Source organism: Aulonocara sp. 'chitande type north' Nkhata Bay, linkage group LG6 (genome assembly GCF_057382095.1).
Source record: "Aulonocara sp. 'chitande type north' Nkhata Bay isolate Kocher_YH1m ecotype deep benthic linkage group LG6, A_spYH_male_GT1.1, whole genome shotgun sequence".
NCBI lineage: Eukaryota > Metazoa > Chordata > Actinopteri > Cichliformes > Cichlidae > Aulonocara > Aulonocara sp. 'chitande type north' Nkhata Bay.
The window spans coordinates 18,770,646-18,790,156 of NC_141349.1; the positions used below are offsets into that span (position 1 = coordinate 18,770,646).

Sequence of the window (19,511 nt, forward strand, 5' to 3'; positions counted from 1 at the left end):
GGGAGCAGCTGGGGAGGGGCTGGAGGTTGAGAGGATGTTGTGAATAGTGGTTACGTTGGCACTAGTAGACGTGGGGGGAGAGATAGCCTTAAGGGAGAACATGGCTGGGGATGTTATGTGGACATAGGTGGAGGTGAACACAGCGCTGTGCTCACGTTTTCGTCCCACGCCACCCCCTCGCCTCCCGTAGTTGCTTTCTTCCCTCATTTCTTCCGCTGCTTCTCTCAGTGCTCTTGTCCATCCCCAGCGGTGGCTGTTCTGTTTGGGCCTGGCCTGACTGTGGGTGATTTATAGCTCTGCAGCAGTGTGGGGCCACTGTGGTGCTCAGCTGCTCCACATCAGCATGGGGGACAGTGCGCTGCAGTGCAGCAAATCCACTCATTAACCTGGTCCCAGGCACAACCACTGTCCGCCTGGGTCGAAGCCAAAAGAGAGGAGAGCCGAGGAGCGCCAACACTTGACCCACCAGCAGGTGAACTCACTCACATACACGCCATATCCAAAATTAGATGATATTGAAAGGAGAAAATGTCAACATCCACATATTTCAGAAAAGTTAAATGATCTGTCTGACTGTTTCTCACAGCTGGGAAGAGGATTATGCAGCTCTGTGAAGATCTTTAAAATAAACAGATATCTAAATAATAATAACAGAATAAACAGTTAGGGAAATCAGGGAACGCCACATGGTTGCCCTAGAAACTTGTTAAATACATCAGAGGTAAATGGATTTATCCAAAAATTGCTTTCACAATTACAGCTAAGCCAAAGCGAGGGAAATCGTTTACCGTTTCTCTTCAGCAAAAATAGCATCGAGCATGAATTGCTCTTCGTTGTTTTTTACCCGTCACAGGCCTAGCTAAGCCTTTTCTGTAAAGATGATTAAATACAGTAAATAGGGACTTGAAAATGCAGTGCATGAAAGGCCTGGATGAAAATCCCCTTTCAGATGCCGGTAATATTTATCACAAGAGTTTTCTTTAAGAGTATTAAGTTGTGAGGATGTGTATGTATATTATATTGAGCAGAGGGCATATTGTAAAAACTAAAGGGCATCATTATATCAAACTCAAACAATATTGCAAACACGGAATTTCAAAGTGAACAGCACCTGGAGGTCTTCTGGTTTATCGTTATAAACATTGGGGTTATCACACGTTATCACGCATTGCACAGCAGAGGGCTGCTGCTTCTCATTACTGCAGGAATTTCAGCCTGGAGGATCCAAGCCTTGTTGATCCTGGCGTGGAGCTAACATGGGGATGAGCGGGGCTATCGACCGTCTTTCTACCAAAGGACGAAAGGCAGCGGTGGGATTTAGTACTGTTTCTAGTAGAAAGTGGGATCAGACCTATAGCCGAGCTGCTCGCCCAGCAATCTCCAGTTTGGGTGGGCAGGAAATAAGCTCTGATCCACCATTTTATGATCCACAGCTGTCTGCCAGTGGGAGGCTTGGAGGGCTGGAGGTGGGGCAGCAGCACAGAGATAGAAGGAGGCCAAAAAAACAAAACAAAAAAAAGGCCAGAAAATGTAACCTCATTGGGCAGCACTTCGGGCAACTGAGCCGCTGGGAGAAGCTGTGAGTGAATTCAGGGAGAAGAGGAGAAATGAGGCAAGACATGGAAGTAGACAGAGAAGATAAATCGTGCAAATACCCACAAAGAGTTACTGTATGATACAGTGAGTCAGGATGCATTTTTTTTGTATGACCATGCAGATTTTTGCCATGCTGCAGGACAGAGACTAAAATATGTTGCTTTCCAGGTGCGCCTTTGAGCACGCCAGAGAGCAGATAACACATTTCTGAGAGTGGCTGGAAGTAATGCAGCAATTGCCATCCCTACTGCTCTTTTTGGCTACGACTCACGCCGAATCCCTGGGTTCCACGCCAGAGAGCTGCTGTGCTAACAGGTCTCTACCATCTCACATGCTAAGATTTATGAGCGAACAAAGCCAGGGCGACACCCTGTGACATATGGCGCAAGTCTTCATAAAGGGACAGGGGCTGCGGCTATAAGGGTAAACAAGATGAATATCTCCCCAATGTCAATACGATTTACACGGCCAACGCACGGCCACCTGTCTCCCAAACAAATAAGAGCCGAGATTTACGACCTCCTCCTGGTTGCTCCTTCCGTCCTCCAACATGATGCCACATATGTGGGAAAGCACAAAAAAATAAATAAATAAAATACCCACAGGGGAAAAAAATAGAGTTGGTTACATAAGGGCTATAGAGCCTTGTCCGTCTAATCCTGCAACTTAGAAAAAAAACTAAACATGCCTACACTCACAGGCGGGCAGGCACCCACAGAGGTCACAGAGAGAAGAATCACATTGTCCTCTGTCAAGGTGTGAGGAGGCTTTGTTTTTATTTTACAACTCTTTTCAGCTGATGGAAAAGGAGAGAGGGACAGTGAATGAGGGAAAAAAAGACAAGTCTATTCCAAGGTGACTGTGTAGACATGACACAGCAGAGAGTCTAACATCTGCAGCATAACCCAATAATTCATCTCTCACATCAGCATTCAAGACAAGTCATAGGCTGAAAACAACAAAAAGGACCAAGGACTTAGCAGTGAGGACAGAAAGGAGAAGCCAGCGAGGGAGAGAGAGGGAGAGAGGCATGGCAATGCATTCCAGCTATTAATGCATTTCCCATCTAGTACAAAAGAGTAATAGCAAGAACAATGGGGCTGACACTCCAATAATTAATTCCACTTTACCTTGAATAATCTGTTATTTAATTAAACTCAAAAATGGCAACTGAGTAATGTGCATTACAGGTTAGCAAACGCGTGATTCACACGAGAACTGAGATGCTCGTTTTCCACGATTCACAATGTTCAAAAATAGGTAAGTGTGCATTATTAATAATGATTGTTTTATCTTGCCAAGTATGCTTTTTGCCCAGAGTTGTAAAGAGGGAGCTGAGATGCAGCTGCTAAGTGCAGAAAAGTGCAACTGCTTCCCATGATGAATGAAACCCAAAGTGTTTACATGAATTTCCTTTTTAATAATGTCCACAGGAAGAAGTTGCTGGACTTTTGGCTTAGAGTCGCTATTCTCAGGTTGTTGCTGAAATATGTGCGCCAATATTCAAAGTATTTCATTCTTCATTTTACTCCGCAAGTGTGCATCAAAGTTACTGTCGAGCCAGATGATGCAAAAATGTAAGGGTGTGAAAGGGAATTTCAATTTTCTGCCAGCTGAGGATGACCAACGGTGCCCTGAATCAAACGCTAACATGTTGCTAAAAGATGTGCTTTTCTAAGGACTGGACGAGGGGAGCATCGAATCCCCGATGGTCTGATTAAACTACACCGGTTTGAACTGGAAGACAAAAAACCTAAAATCCAATTGATTTAATGGAAGATTTCTGCTCCAAAAACACTAACAAGAGACTAAAAAGAATATGAATATACATAAGAACAGGTTCTCACAGAATCACAGTAACCACGTCAATACAAAATGCAAGTGAATAAAAAGCCTACAATTAAAATAATGTCCTTCTCTCTTATTTGGAGTTTGCCTTTTCCTCTGAATCATCCCCTACACTTCTGAGAAGTTCAACGATTCATATGTTAAATGAATCAATACATTAAGTGAGAGGAAATTGGCCCAAAGACTGATTACCAGACTAACAGCTGTGCTTTGGAAGCAAAGACCAGTTAATTAGAAAACACTCTAATCAAACATTAGTTATTAAAAACAGAGTTTACCTTTGAGAATGGGATAACTTGATGTGAAGCACTACTAATTTGAAATCATTTTCATTTGTGGCCTGATAGCTGAAGATCTCACCTCACAAACATGCATTCTGAGCGCCCGCATGCGACATATCGATTTGAGACTTAGTGAAGAACTCACCCGGAGTTGCTGCCTGAGGAGAGGCTGGCATTAAGAGGGGCGTGGTCACTCTTCTCCATATTCACCTCTGAGGCCGAGGCTGATGATGACTGCGATGACACAGATTCATTGCTGCCCATTGAGGTCTCATCTGGAGCTGGGCTGGAACTGTCTCCCACTGTTGACACTGGGATAAACAATTAACATGTGTTTGTTTGAGTTAATTACATCTTTTTAAATAATTTTAGTCAATGGTAAAAGGTTCAGTCTGCTCAAGCTCGCCGACGATAAAACAGATGAATAATTTATCAACACATGAAAACAATCCTGCATCAACAAGGGACTTTGTAAATCAAACTGCTGTCAAAGCAGGCGAGACTTACAACCAAGTTTGTGTTGTTCGTTACACTTGTGAAGTCATAGACAGGAACCTAAGAGACAGCTGGGAGAGCCGAGCTCTTGTTTTTCACTTTTACTGTGACGTAAAGATTGTGCTTTTAGGAGATGAGGGAGGCACAAAAGGATAAATGTAAAAAAACAAAAAAAACAAAACCACAAAATACAACATTTATCTCTCCCCCGATAAATACATCAATTATGAAAATGTCTAAGAACTGGCTTTGTGTACAGTACAGTGATAAACTCTTGAGCCACCCTCATTTCTTTATATTTTGCTAATAAAATAGGAAATGTGTGCAGTGATTTATTGAAACATGTGCAAACATACATGGAAGTACAATATATAGGCCAAAAACAGAGTTTGTACATTTCTAATGAACTTGAAAGTCAATATTTGTTATGAACACAGCCTGATCTTTCTTAGGCAGCTGCTTCAGGAATAGTTCTCCAGGCTTCTTGAAGGACATTCAAAGCTCTTCTTTGGATGTTGGCTGCTGGCACTATTCTCTCAAGATGATCCCACACTGCGTCAATAATATTGAGGCCCGAGCTCTGGGGAGGCCAATCGATGACCAACAGTGTTACACTGTGAGTTTTTCTATCCAAGTATGCTTTTACTGCGCCGGCAGTCTGTTTGGGATCATTGTCATGGTGAAAAATGAAGCAGTTGTTGTTACAACTTGCTTCTTATACGCAGCACTAGATGTGAGCAGAATATTGTTGCTAGCCTACTGTTCAAGTCTTTTGTTTAGAGGTGGAAACCCACCAAAAGAAAGTTTGCTTAGAAGGTGGTGATGTCAGGATATAAATCTGGTTGTAAGAGACAGAAGATGGCCTGAGGGTCTGCACCAAAGATTAATTTATACTGTAAATCATGCAAAGCTTCTCTAGTGGAAAAAAGTTAAAGTTAAAAGTTAAAAAAAATCTATTGATTAAACTTGAGACCACTTTATAATGAGAATGAGTTCAATTTATTTTATGCATTATTATATAATTTTATCTACAGATTTTGACAGTACATTTTTTTGTAAAGTGCTCTAAGAAAAAGATCACATCTGATGAAATAAATATTAAAAAAGCAAAACACACCCAACAGTAATAAACTGGCAGCTAAATCTTTAGCACCTTTTACATTTTAATTAAATCAGTAACAAACATGCAAGTGATCTGTAATCATCTTGAGAATAAGAGCCTTGTAAACCACAGTTGTTGGAAAGCTTCCTGACACAAATACTCTGATTAAAGCACCTCTCTACGCATAGCGTGCCGTCACATCTGCGAGGATATCAGACACCCAGCACGGCACGTAGAATCATAAGAAGAGTCACACGCATACATAAACACTGCTCTCTCTTACCCACTTCAGCATTCTTAAATTGCTTTTACTCTTATTATGTGGGACCCATATAAAAGACACAAAGGTTAAAAAAGGATTATGCCTTTCATCCCTGATATTAAAATACCCCACAGTAAAAGCTAGCACAAGGGAGACAAAGAGAGGCAATCTGGTAAGCAGATTTAGACTCCTTTGGTATTGTGTGTGTGTGTGTGTGTGTGTGTGTGTGTGTGGGGGGGGGGGGGGGGGGGGATTTAACTGGCTGTGGATCAGAAACTGCTAGAGTTAGAGTGTTTGGGTCAGTGGGTCAGGTGACCAGCTCTCCTGATGTACCAGAGTGGGACTCTCTTATGCTGCAGTCTCCCAGTCAATCTTTAGAGAAAGTAAATTTTTAAGTAAACAAAAACACAGAAAAGACCCAGATGCAAATCCCTTCAAACAGTATTAGAGAAAGAAGGTGATTAAGTTTAGTGTGTCATCTGTAGACACTGTTATTCTGCATAGCACTCATAAGGGAACAGACAGAGTGAGTGATTTAGAGCTCAGCAGGGATCAGCGGTAAATACACTTAGTTGCCAGTTTATTTGTTACACCCACCTCAAACTAATGGATACTAATATTGTTGCCTGAATGCATCCGACAGTGATAATGTTTAGTTTTTGTTTAAACCGCCCATTAGAAAGATGCTGATTCGACTTCATGATAATTCTGGATATTTTGACTTTGTGTTTCTGTTCAACAACACTGTATTACATAAAGCCTAACCTCCTTGGTGCACCTCACAACCTGGCAACACTCTATTATGATAATTAATGCACAAAATATGTTAGAGTATGAGTGTACAAATTAGCACTAAAATAAATTAGCACTAAAGTTTTCCCTTTTCAGGTTCTTTAAGACAATACATGTTGGATTTTAAATTGCCCCTCAACAGAATCTCAACTGGCAGCTTCCTTGTGTAGACCTAGAACCAGCGTAGACCCCCCTTTTCCTTCAGAACTGTCTTAATTTTTTGCTGCATAGATTCAACAAAGTGCTGAAAACATTCCTCAGGGGTTTTGGTCCATATTGACATGATAGCGTCACAAATTTGCAGAAAATTCTTTTGGCTGCAAATTGGCGGCTCTATTGAACTGAGATCTAGTGACTGTAGAGTAGAGCAGGGCAATATGACCAAAAATATTTATCACGATAGACATTTGAAAATTTGCAATAACGATATAACTGACAATATAATTAACACTAGACAAAATACTTTACAACTCCACACCTTTGTTAGTGCAAAAAAAACCCCCCAAACATCAATATATTTTCACTTAAACAAGCAGCTGTTTTTTTATGTGCATTAAAGTTATCTAAAAATGTAACAGTGCAAATTCCTTGCTGACAGTTTAACCAAAAGGCATTTCCAGTGGAAATTGGCCGACATATCCTCAGCATAACCATGCATAATATCCACAAAACTTAAAAAGAGGTTATACACACACAATACGGTAATATTATGTTGAAGTACGTATCACTCCGCGAGGCGTCTGCCTACGATAGCCGTAATGCTCCAACAATCCATCAAGTGGTGCGGCTTTGTAGCTTAGCAAAGTCGTACTCAAACATTTGATAGATTTTCGAGCGCCGTGTACGACATAAAATCGTTTCGAGGTCAGTAAACACAACCGGAATTCATACATAAGGCACACGGGATTATAAGGGGCACTGTCGATTTTCAGAAAAATCAAAGGATTGATTTTAAGTGTGCCGTGTTTTCCAAAAAAACACGGTAATAACGACGGCCCGCTAGCATGCTCTACCAAAAATAGTGCTTTGTTGTGTATCTGACGGACGAAAGCTAAACCAGTTCCACGCCACTGAAGTTGCCTCATTTTTACAAACCAATTCTGGTTCACCCGTTTCATTCAACGATCCGCTTTCGACCTTCTCATTTTCCGTCATGTGCGTATGAAAGCAAAGGCACTGCGCATGCGCGTTTTACCCATAATCTATCGCGATATTTCATTTTCTTATCGTTGCCCAACATTATACCGGTATTACCGTGAACGGTATGATATGGCCCAGCCCTACTGTAGAGGCCATTTGGGTACAGTGAACTCATCGTCATGTAAAAGAAATCAGTTTGAGACGATTTGAGCTTTGTGGCGTGGTGCGTTATCCTCCTGGAAGCAGCCATCAGAAGATGGGCATGCTGTGGTCATAAAGGCATAGACACAGTCAGCAGCCATACTAAGCTAAACAGTGGCTTTTTGAATGATGGTCAGTTGGTACTAGTTGGCCCAAAATGTGTCAAGAAAATATTTTCTGCACCACTGCACTACTACCAGTTCGAACCACTGATACAAGCCAGGCCAGCTCTATGCTTTCATGTTGTTTGCACTAAATTCTGGCCCTGTTATCTGAATACTGCAACAGAAATCGAGACTCATCAGACCAGGCAAAGTCTATATAGTTTTCCATTTTGGTCCAGCAGCAGCCTTGGTTTCCTGTTCGTAGCTTAGGACCGACATCCAGCGTGGTCTTTTGCTGCTGCAGGCCATCTGCTTCATGACTTACTGAGTTGTGCATTCCGAGATGCTCTTCTGCGTACCTTGGTTGTAACCAGTAGTTACTGTTGCCTTCCTCTCAGCTTGAAACAGTATGGCTATTCTCCATTGACATCAACAATACATTTTTACCCTCACTGTATAGTTTCTTTCTTGTTTCATCTCTGTAATCTCTAGAGATGACTGTGTGGGGAAAATCCCAGTAGATCAGCAGTTTCTGAAATACTTTGCTATATTCTATAGACCAGCCTGTCTGGCACCGACAACCGTGCGACGATCAAAGTTATCGGTTTGAGCTTCAGCAGGTCATCTTCACCATATCTTTACAGGAAGGGCCAGAGTCGTCTCTATTTTTTGAGGCGACTGAGGTCCTTGAACATCTGCCAGAAAATGCTGAGGATTTTCTATGAGTCTGTTGTGGCCAGTGCGATCCTCTATGCTGTTGCATGCTGGGGGAGCAGGCTGAGGGTCGCAGATGCCAACAGACTTAATAAACTAATCCGTAAGGCCAGCAATGTTGTGGGGATGGAGCTGGACTCCCTCAAGGTGGTGTCGGAGAGGCGGATGCTGTCCAAGATAAAGACAATGTTGGATAACACCTCCCACCCACTCCATGACATGCTGGTCAGTCACAGGAGCACGTTCAGTGAGAGACTGAGATTACCGAAAAGCACCACTGAACGACACAGGAAATCATTCCTGCCTGTGGCCATCTCCCTGTACAACGCATCCACTTAACACACTGTTTGCTGCTACAACTACACATGTTTCTTTTCCAACTATTTATTTATGAGTGACTTATGTATGTATGTATGTATGTATGTATATATATGTATATATTGTACTATTCTTAGTTAGTGTATTGTCTGTCTTGTCTTAATGTTGGTTTAAAATGGAGCACTGTAACAAAAAATAATTTCCCCCAGGGATCAATAAAGTATTCTGATTCTGATTCTGATTCTGATCTACATGCCTAAATGTATTGAGTTGCTGTGTGGTGTATCCACATATCCGCACATGGAAATGGAAGTAAAATAATATTTTCCAACATAACAGATTTATGTTCAGTTCATTTGCACTTACTAAAAGTCTCAGGGCAGGTATTACTCACTTGTTGCCACTTAAGACCTCTTGGGCCCTACAAATGAATAAATGCTAAGTGAGATGCTTGCTGAATCACTATAGTGCTTTACAGCTAAAGTGAGGAGCATTTGAACTTCTAGAGCAAAAAAATAAATAAATTCCTAAACACATTCACAACACCTTTTATTTAACACACCGAGAAATGTGAAAATATACAGGTACAAACTTGTACATCTCTTACCATTCTGAATGTCAAGGGCTTGCGGATTGTAGACAGCCAAAGGCCGATTCTGTCGACTCATTTTCTTGGACTGCCTCGTGGGAGCACAGAGCACTGGGGCAGCAGGTGAGAGAGGGCATGACTCGGGAGCATCTGTAAAGATCTGAATACACATGTGAATAAGTCTGTAGCAAAACACAGTATACACAATGCAGATACTCCTAGACTGTTGAGCTGCAGCATGTCCTCAACTGAACCAATGTGTTTTGAAAAACTCACACTCTTTATGTAGTTGTGGATGGAAAAAGATATTTGCAGCAGCAGCAAGTTCTCCTGGGAAAAGTTGAGCTGCTCATTGATTGGACCCTAAAAACTGCATGTGAACAGATTCGTGTGTGTGTGTGTGTGTGTGTGTGTGTGTGTGTGTGTGTGTGTGGCCAAAAAATTAAAAAATAACTAAATAAATAAATAATCACTTCCCCATCTAGAAATCCAGGGCTAAGTTAAGGTGACGTTTTTCCTCCGAAAAAAATTGATCCAAAGTCAAATAAACAAGGTTTGGACTTGAGGAGGACTGGCCAACTGGCAAAGCCTGTTTACACCGGGCCCGTGTTTACATATAAACTTCTGATGTGGAGTTAAAAGAGAATAGGGCTGCAGAGAAGAGGAAGTCTCAGCAGAGCCTCAGAAAGGATCACAGATGAGGAGAGGAGGGAGGTAGGGAAGGGAGAGGAGAGAGAGAGAAAGTGAGCGAGAGTGTGAACGGAGAGGCAGATAGAGGAGGGGGAGGGGGGGTGGGGGCATGAGAGAAAAAGTTTGTAGGAGAGAGGCAGATAGAAAAAGTGAGAAATCTGATATGGCTGAGAGTTTGTGCTGCCTCTCTCTTCCCCTCTCGCCTCTCTCTGCAGATGGAGGTGAATGTAAAGCAGAGTCTACTGTTGGTATCTGGGGGTATCAACAGTCTGGAGTGGGACTCAGCTGTGAGGGAAGTTAATGCCCGTCTGTCTGTCTGCTCAACTTTTCCCCTGCTCAAACATGCTGTACTTTCTAAAATGCTCTTGCTGCATTCTAACACTACATCTTTTATCACCCGGACAGTGCTGGATACCTCTAGGTAGTCTAAGGACACTAGCGGTGCGCGCGGGGCTGGCTGGTGTTGTTTTTTCTGTATTTTCTCACACCCCGTTTTAGATTTGTGAGTTTGGGTGGAGACATTATTCGCAACACGCCTCTTCTTCATTTTAATGAAGCTTGGAAGGAAAATAAACACGACGAGCTCCCGGTTTCATCTGATTCTATGCAGCGAGTGCAGCTCTGCTCCAAACAGATTAGAAAACTAATCTCAAACCTTTTTCTCTTCTGACACGGAGAATTATCCCCGTTTGAGGATTGACACCGATTAATGACATTCTGGGGGAGATTACATGATCCTGTGAACTACAGGTTATGAAACAACTCACAACCAAAATAAATGCATTCAGACAGGCCTTTCTGAATGTAATAAAATGTGTGCAACAATCTACGGAGTAATCAAAAGGCTGAAATTGAAGAGAAAACCATGTGTTTGATTCTGGTAGAAGCACTTAGGGCTCCCCCTATTGGAGAGCCACACAAAAATATGTAAATTAAACTAACATCGAGCTTCTCTGCGCCTCAATAACTGGGTGAAGGGTATTCTGTCCGGGCATGTTTCATTATCTGAGCTCTATGTCAACTCGGAAAAGCTTCCAATAGCCACAAATTACCCCATCATCTAGTATGATGCATGTTTTTGCCAGAACACTTACTCAAGAAAGCAAAAAAAGGTTTTCAATGCACACGTATAAACCACCCTCACCAAAAACAAGAATACCTGCAGAAGAAAAGAGCATCACATCTCCCCTAATTGAGACTCTTATTCGATCCAGATGAAACTCTTCTGTCAGACATAGTACAGTACGTGCACTTCTGTTCCAGCAGAGAAGTACCAAATAATAATTTAGGAAGCGAAACACAAAACCTCTAACAGTAATAAAGCGCCCCGTTCCAAAAAAGACTCGCAAACACATTTTTTGCTGCACTAGCACATTTATAATCTGTCAGTTTCGAGTAATTATGCACCACATAGGTAGGTAAACAACAAGGTGCTGTGAGCAGCTTACTGATGTCATGTCACCTCAGATTTCATTTCGTGCTGTCACTTGTTACCTGGCGCTGCCTACAGTGCTTAGGTTTTAGTGAATATAGTTGTGGACTGCGAATTGCAAAACAGTTGTATAGAAAATGTTGCACTCGCAGGATGAATCCAATGTGAAGAGTCAACGCAGTTAACGTGTGTACAATCAAAAAAAGTCAATAGAATACAATAGAAGGATATTCCCATAGACACTTATACAGTCTATAGAGTGCACTCCACTAGGCATATGATAGATTATAAAGTCTGTGTGTTACCTTTTCATGGTGTTCAATGAGGATTTCCACCACAATGTTTTGGAACTTAAGGTCCATGATGGCGGCGACAGTCTCCTCCTGTGGCCTCATTAATGTGGGTCCAAACACCACGCCCAGGTTGGCCACGGTCATCAGATTCTGCTTGCTGTGTGCCGCCACGCTGGGGAAAATAACCACTCACATTATAGCCGCTTAATTTCAACTAAACAACTTAACTTCACAAAGACAGGGTAGTCCAAGAATAAAAAAGGGCAGAGCTCCAGTAGCGTAACTGTAATGGGTCATTATTTCCCCCTCCCCCCAAAAAAGTTACATAAGCAGATGAGAAAGGGAATCCAAAAATAATGTTAAATAAAGGCTTAGTCGCTGGCTGAAAAACAGCCCTTGAACACAAGACAAGTTTTTTCTACCCTTCAAAACTGGAGGTGGTAAACCACCCAGATCTGGATGCACTCATCTTCCAGCTCATTAAATTAGTAGATGGTGGCCTATGCAACAGCTAGTTCAAAGACATTTTTAAACCCAATGTAAAATAATGAATTTGATGCCAGCAACAAATCCCAAAAAGTTAGGACAGGGCCAATGCTTATTGCTGCACTCCAGCATCTCTCCTGTGACTGGTAACTGAGGAGACCAACTGCTGTAGTTTTAAAAGCCAAACGTTTCTCGCTTGAGATAGGGTTTCAGCTGCGGGGCCTCCTTTGTTATTTGTATTTGTATTTGTAATTTCATTATGACGCCAATCGGCCCTTTCAGACATGCACTCCTTCCCATTAATCTGATGGTGTTTGAACTTGTCAGCTTCGTGTTTGTATGAGCGCCCTGGCCACAGTTGCGATTGCAATCTTACCAACTTGGCGTGTGTGACTTTTACTTATTTTCTCTACAACACAAGTCTAAACTGCATGCAGTCACATTAGCAGATAGAAACACACGATTAAGACTGCAAATCTTGTTCAGCTCACTGAAAGGTTTGAATGTTTGCTGTTGTCATCTAGAATCGCCATTCCTTATTCAGTAAAGGGGCAGCTGAAGCACACACAGGCCCGAAAACACAGGGACACTGCTTCTAGTGACAGTGACAGATGGAACTAAAGAGTGAAGTTACACTACTCTAGTGTCACTGTTGACAATGCTTGTGGGCACAAGGGCAACAAGTCTTGAAGCACATTATGCACAGTATGCATGCGTATGCTGTCTCTTTTTGTCATTCTTACATTTCTCAATTAACCCAGGGGGAATACTAATGCAAACATGACCCAGTATCCATGTACTGTACAATGTTTTCCATGTCAGGAAAGGACTCATGGATGACTCGTCAATGTAGGATTGTAGGTAGAACCAGTTTAGCATCCTTTCATTTTGGACTATGCCACAGAGTGTGGTTTAGCAAAATCTGTGCACATCTTTTTAATAATTATGGTGCCTTCACAGATGAAAATCACCCTTGCTATATGCATTAATGTAACCCCATGCCATTACAGATTCTGGTTGTGACTCCTAAAAGTAATTACTAATTTCAGATGCCCAAATTCTCTGCAATTTTAGTTTGAGAATTTTTAAAACTGCTGCCGAAATATTTGCTCCTGTAGTCTTTCAGAGCATAGCAACGGTTAACACATTCACCTTACATCCAAAAGACCCCTGGTTTGAGATGGGCAAGAGACACGAAGCTAGTCTAAAAGAAGGGTGGCTTGTTCATGAACTCCTAGTGCTGGTAAATGTGAGGATAAGGGTATTTCATGTAAAATGTGTGCCAAATCAAATATGCAGATACATTTGCTGTGCTGATCCTTTGGGAGCAGAAATAAGGGAGCAGCTGAAAGTACCGCGGAGTCTTTTCCTCTGACTCAGTGGCATTCACAATCACATTACTGATCAGTTCTGTTTGTTTGTTTTTTAACTTTAAACAACATCCCTTTTATTGTTTTGTCACTTGTTGATGGCATTAGAGTCAAGCATATATTTTTTTAAAAATCACACTTTCGAGTTTTACTTTTACTTTAGTAATTGTGAAAGACATTAGCCAAACTGACACCTTGCAGCACTGTATGATGCTTTGTGTCATATGAAATGTATATAAAACGCTTAAAAAACACTACAATTAAGTTTAATTACTATGAACTTTCTATTAATATTTTTGTTCACATATAATTATTCTGGGGGATTTTTTTCAGATTTTCTTTTCAAAAGCACACAACATGGCCATTGATTAAGCTTTCTCTTTGTGTTCTGAATGCGAGTATGTATTAATCTCTTCATCATATTGCCATCGCTGACATGTAAAGAGGCCAGGGGATGGATCCACCTTACCAAATGATATTTACATTGAGGAAAGACTGGAGTTTTATTTAATGTCACCTACATCCATTCCAAAACTGGGAGTTCAATAGGTACAACTATATTAAGTGGTCAAGAAAAAGAAAAGTTGAAAAAACCTTTATTTGAAGAAAAAGTTATACGGACAGGTGAAGAGATTTCATACTCCAAATATGATGATATGCAGTGCAGCTGCAGAGAGACAGTTTAAATAGCTTCAAAGGATGCCTTTGAAGACAAAAACATTGGTGACAACTCACATTTATAACATCTCTGAAACCATTTCAGATAGGAGTGTGAAATTCTGGCTTTGCTTCCTTCCCCTGCAGGACATGCACACACGCCAACTTCAGAAAAATATTCGAGTCTCTCCAGTCTGGAGAATTTCACGCTGGATAATCCAAATTCAATTTCAATAGCGCTGCCTTTTTACCACAGCCTGATTCTGCAGCGGGTTTCTATGAAATAAGATCCACCAGACTTTCACTGCCTCAGGGAAGAGGGATTATTTACTTATCTTCAATTTGCTCATATTTAGTTTATAAAAAGCTTGCTGAGGTAAAACCTTGTAATGTTAGCTAACATTATTTCTTAAAATCTTTCTTCCTATCTAATCTCGCAAATGGAATGATGCACAATAGTGGTCCGTCCAGGGGTGTATACAGTAATCTCAAGAGAGGGCTTAATTTGAGTGGTCTATTTCATTTCGTTTCGCCCGTGGGCTGCAAAACAGCATGATGAACAGGTACGGCAGGCTACTCAATCCTCCCTCGACAACTTTAAATATACAACAAAATGACCTTAGAAAAAGAAAAAGAAAAAGAAAAAAGAATCGAGACGCTAGTGGCATCAATTTTCTTACCCAGCAGTCACTGAGTAGACAGAGAAGAGATGGAGTGACAGCAGGGAAGGGGGAGTGAAAAGAGTGGGAGTGAGGGAGAGAGAGAGAGAAAAAGCATGTGGAGTGAGAATAAGGAGACAGACAGGAAGAGCAGAAAGAGAGAACTGAGAGAGAGAGAGAGAGAGAGAGAGAGAGGGGGTGGAGATTGGCTGAACTATGACCAAGGAACTATGAACACTCACTTGGCCAGATGCTTCATAAGCAGCCCGAGGACTTGTCGATTCCTCTCCGGTAGTTTGTGGACCAGGCAGTGGACGGCTTGGATGCGAGACTCGGGACTACCGCCCTCTGTTCAAATGCAGAAACAGCCGTGTACTCATATTAAACTACAAGGAATTCTCTGTGCTCCTCGCATGGCAAGGAGCCAGCACAGCTCAGATGGTACACTGTACAGTAGGAAATTTAAATAGATGATGAAAAATTCTAGTCGCTGCTGATTTGAGTGAGGTTTCGAGGTAAAGAGCTCTATGTTACTTCAAAAAGGCCTAAAAGTATTTATCGGAAGTCTGGGAATGTTTTAAAATGAGCAAAAGTTGGTGGACCTTTAAGCGTGCAACAATCAGAGGCTATCCCTCTCAAGTGTATGGGATTAAGCATTAGAGGAAAATACATCCCAGTTCAAATAAATGAAGAAGAGGTGTGATGGTGATATACGGTCTGAAGCCTCCCAGAATTTGGCAGCAGGGACCACTATGCTGGCGGAGAAGATAGCTTTACGTTACTGTCGCTACCGTATAAAGGGTTGTGTTAAAACCCCCAAGATCATCTCTTAAACACTTCCTCACACATGGGCATCTGACCGCCCACACGCTAACACACACAGGCACACAAAATATCATTACTATGGGAACGACAAGGATTTAAACATGGCAAAAGCTTCTTATGGATGCTGTCATCCATCAAAAAAAATATTCATTGCTAATCCATTTTTCCCCCCTCGTTATGAGGGCATTGCGAGCGCCTGATAAAAATGTCAACCTGATCCAATTATAGCACTTGTTGTAATAAGATTCAAGTTTGGCTTGATTTAAAACATTTCATACAGAAATTATGTTATGTGGGCAGAAAAAAAACCCTATTTTTTCCCTTCTTTTTTTTCCCTCTTCAAGGTCACTGGATGATTTTGATCCAGGATCTTTAATGGCTTTTTTGGCCACAAATTTAGTCCCATGTTAAACAGGTAGCGATTATATGGAGATTGGAATAAGCTCATCTGCAATGAAAAGACAAATGCAACTAAGCCAAAGGGAGCTGAAAGCCTCTTTGGTAGGGTTAGAATCAACAACAAATGCACTGAGTGCTGCGAGTAACACACTGATACCACGCAGGAAGACATAAAAAGGCGATAATTAGCAATCAAGACACGCACACACCACACAATAGCTTTCAGACATAAGAAAGGTGACCACTGTTGCCCAACTTCCCTTAAAAGCACAAAGTTTAAACAAAGTTAGTAAAATTTAATTTAAAAGTGTTTTTACTGTGTCTCACTTCACTGCTCCTTTTCAATAACCCCCCGAAGAAGAACTAAGTAATGAACTCAGCTGCTTCAATTGATAAAATGCACTGATACGGCACATACATACACTTCTGTTTGCGTATGGTCTGCGCTCAGATGAAGAGCTGGTACATGAGGCGGTAGAACTTACTTGCGGGGCTAATGAACTCTTTGTAAAGTTCATAGGTCATCAGCGGCTCAGGAAGGCTCCTTCGCAGAGATAGTGAGAGAAAGAGAGACGGGTTGGGGGGCGGTGGGAGGGAGAAGGAGAGTTAAAGTGAGCAAGAGGGACAGAAATAGCTGGCACACTGTTTTATAGGGTCTGCACACAGCAATGATTAATGTGGCCAGGCCAGGAGATGGAATTAGACGGTGCACGCGTTGAGATAACCAAGTTCATCTGAAGGTACTTTCACACTGCAGCTGGATAGTGGCCAAAGCTACTTAGCCTCAGAGGAAACTGAGGAGATTGAGGCCGTTTTACTTCAGCAGGTCATGGAAGTAAAAGACAAATTAGAAAAACACTGTGTTGATTTAATATAGCACGTCAATAATGATAAGGGTACGGTAACTAAAATGCTGAGGTAAAACTTCTCAACTAAGTAATGTCCCAGAGTCCACAGTCCTCTCCATCAGTCTGCTTTTTGGAAGTGGTCAGTCCACACAAGTTTAACCCCCCTGACTAGGTTCATCATTTACATCCTAATTACATAGCAGTGACTGTTTGAAGACCTCCATAGTGACAAAATAAAACAAGTAATCGAAACCCCCCACCCCAAAAAAAACGGTATTAGTTTCTTTTTAGTATTTTTAATATGCATAAAAGAAAGCAGGCAAATTCCCAACTTTAAATGCAAATTTTCCTCCAATCAAGCAACAAGCAAAGCCAACTCAATTTGTTGCAACAGCATGTCGACAAAATCAGATTGGCATTTAAAATTATACCGCTTCATCTTCTTGCAGCCAAACTACATTTTTAATCTCTGAACTTCACCCACACTCGCTGCCAACCTGGAAGGAGTTATTGACTGTGGAACATGCATATCATGAGCATTATGAGTTCGCAAGGAGTTAATTATACAAAGGCACTCTGCATAATTAAATCTGTATCCATTTTATAAAATAAAGCATCGACGCTGGATGCAGTGTTTCGCATTCAAGCAAGCGGAAAGGACCGCATTCATCAAAGGAGTTGTCGTGGGGTCAGAAATAGACTTGCTTGGATGCACAACAGCACAGTTTGACAGTTTATAAGATGAAAAAATATAATTACCTACTAAGCGTCTTTCCCCCCAAATAAGAGTTCCTGCACTCTTAACAGTGCAGCTATTAACATCTAATGAAGACAAAAAGCTACTGTACTCTTGAGCTGCTGAGAAGGGATGGCGGTAAGCTCTATTTGTCATATTTCAAATTAATTAGACGAATTAATTAAAAGTTTGTTAATAGGTACAATTCAACCAGAGGGTTTAGGTGTAACGTCTAGAGCTGAAGTGACTGCAAAAGCGATCAGAAGAATCAATTACCTTATTTAAACACTTGCTGTGCTGCAATGTTTTAGTATCAATGCTTGCCACTGCTTGGTGAAACAAATAACTCACAGGTGTGTGCGTGTCTTTCACATTAAAACATCACACTAATCCTTACCTCAGATAAAGCTTCAGTGCACTTGTTATTGTCTTAACATCCCAGTCTTCGCTGGCTGACAAATCCACTTCGTCGCTCTTCTCATCTATAAGAATCACAAACTTAGCATCACTGCAATTACTCACTGACTGAGGTATTCGCACCGAGGCGCCAATTAACTACCCTGTTCATATTATGCACAACAAATATGTGATTTAAATATGTAACTTGTAATTAGCCATATGAGGATAAAAAGCATTCCTGCTAGCCTTCGGGGGTCGCGTTTCGCCCCAGAGGATATGGAAGGAAGTTGCAGCATCTGTAGAGGGCTGCTGGCTTTATACTCATTACAAGTTTAATTAATCCCTTACTACTTCACTGACTCCACAGGGACTCCAAGGGTGTGTTGTGCTGAAAATTTGCGGGGGTGGGGTAGGGGGGGCTTTAGTCACACCGTAAGTAGCCTCTGATGAACTACAGAGGAAGTGCAATGTGTCAGTGAAGTGTTTGGAGTCTGACACATGTACAGCTTAGGGTCTTAGCCACCACACAGACTTTAGCTTCACGGGTGTTAGGTGGTCTGTTAATAGGAAATCTATTTATTTTTTATTTGATCTATCCACTGCAGGCAAGAGGACCGCGTGTCTCTCCGTCTGCATAATCCACAAAATTGCCTGTCCAGTGTCAACTTCTGAAAGCAAACGTTTTTAGGAAGCATGTGTAGCCAGGTGTGTCTCCACATGTGAGACTGATGGAGTTTGCAGAGGTGCTGTAGTCTTGCAAAAACAGGCCTGATTTGGCCAGGTCGGTGTATGCACAAACACAGCTGGAGCAGTTGGAGGAGCACTGATTGCAAAACTGTTAACGACACAGCATCCACCGAGGTTCAGTTCTATATTATTTTCTTTTGTGTTAGCAACAATAAAGACTAGGCAACCAACACCGTGCTGTGTGGGGACTTAATAAGCACAGCGGCAGAGTGACATAACACCAGCAGAAAAACTTTTCATCATACACAAAATATTAAGAAGGGAAAAGTTTGTTAAATAAAAATAGGGAATTTACTCCCCTTCACAGACTTTCAAATTTGAGGATAAGCTGATTGAAAGCCTGGACCAGTATGAAAGTAAGCCTATTCATGAGATAAGTAAATACCACATCCTGACCCAAACCCGAACAAACAAGTGATGTGCAGAAATTGGAAATGAAGCGATGGTTGTGTGACGTATGTGCTGTAAGGATGTTCAGTGGCACTAAAATGTAAAGACTAAGATGTGCAACTGATGCCAACTGGAAAA

General features: G+C 41.6%; 1 protein-coding gene across 5 annotated transcripts in view; it reads right to left on the reverse strand.

The window, feature by feature from the left end:
- The window catches only part of arhgap10 (Rho GTPase activating protein 10), a 52,069-nt gene that overhangs the window by 7,531 nt on the left and 25,027 nt on the right, over positions 1–19,511 (reverse strand). For all 5 annotated transcript variants that reach the window (XM_086295398.1, XM_086295400.1, XM_086295397.1 and 2 more), the window contains exons 15-20: positions 18,235–18,319; positions 16,739–16,797; positions 15,272–15,377; positions 11,870–12,029; positions 9,461–9,602; positions 3,871–4,036 (exon numbers count right to left, since the gene is read on the reverse strand). In XM_086295398.1, coding sequence (XP_086151524.1) covers positions 3,871–4,036; positions 9,461–9,602; positions 11,870–12,029; positions 15,272–15,377; positions 16,739–16,797; positions 18,235–18,319 — 718 coding nt within the window. The remainder of the gene's footprint in view (positions 1–3,870; positions 4,037–9,460; positions 9,603–11,869; positions 12,030–15,271; positions 15,378–16,738; positions 16,798–18,234; positions 18,320–19,511) is intronic.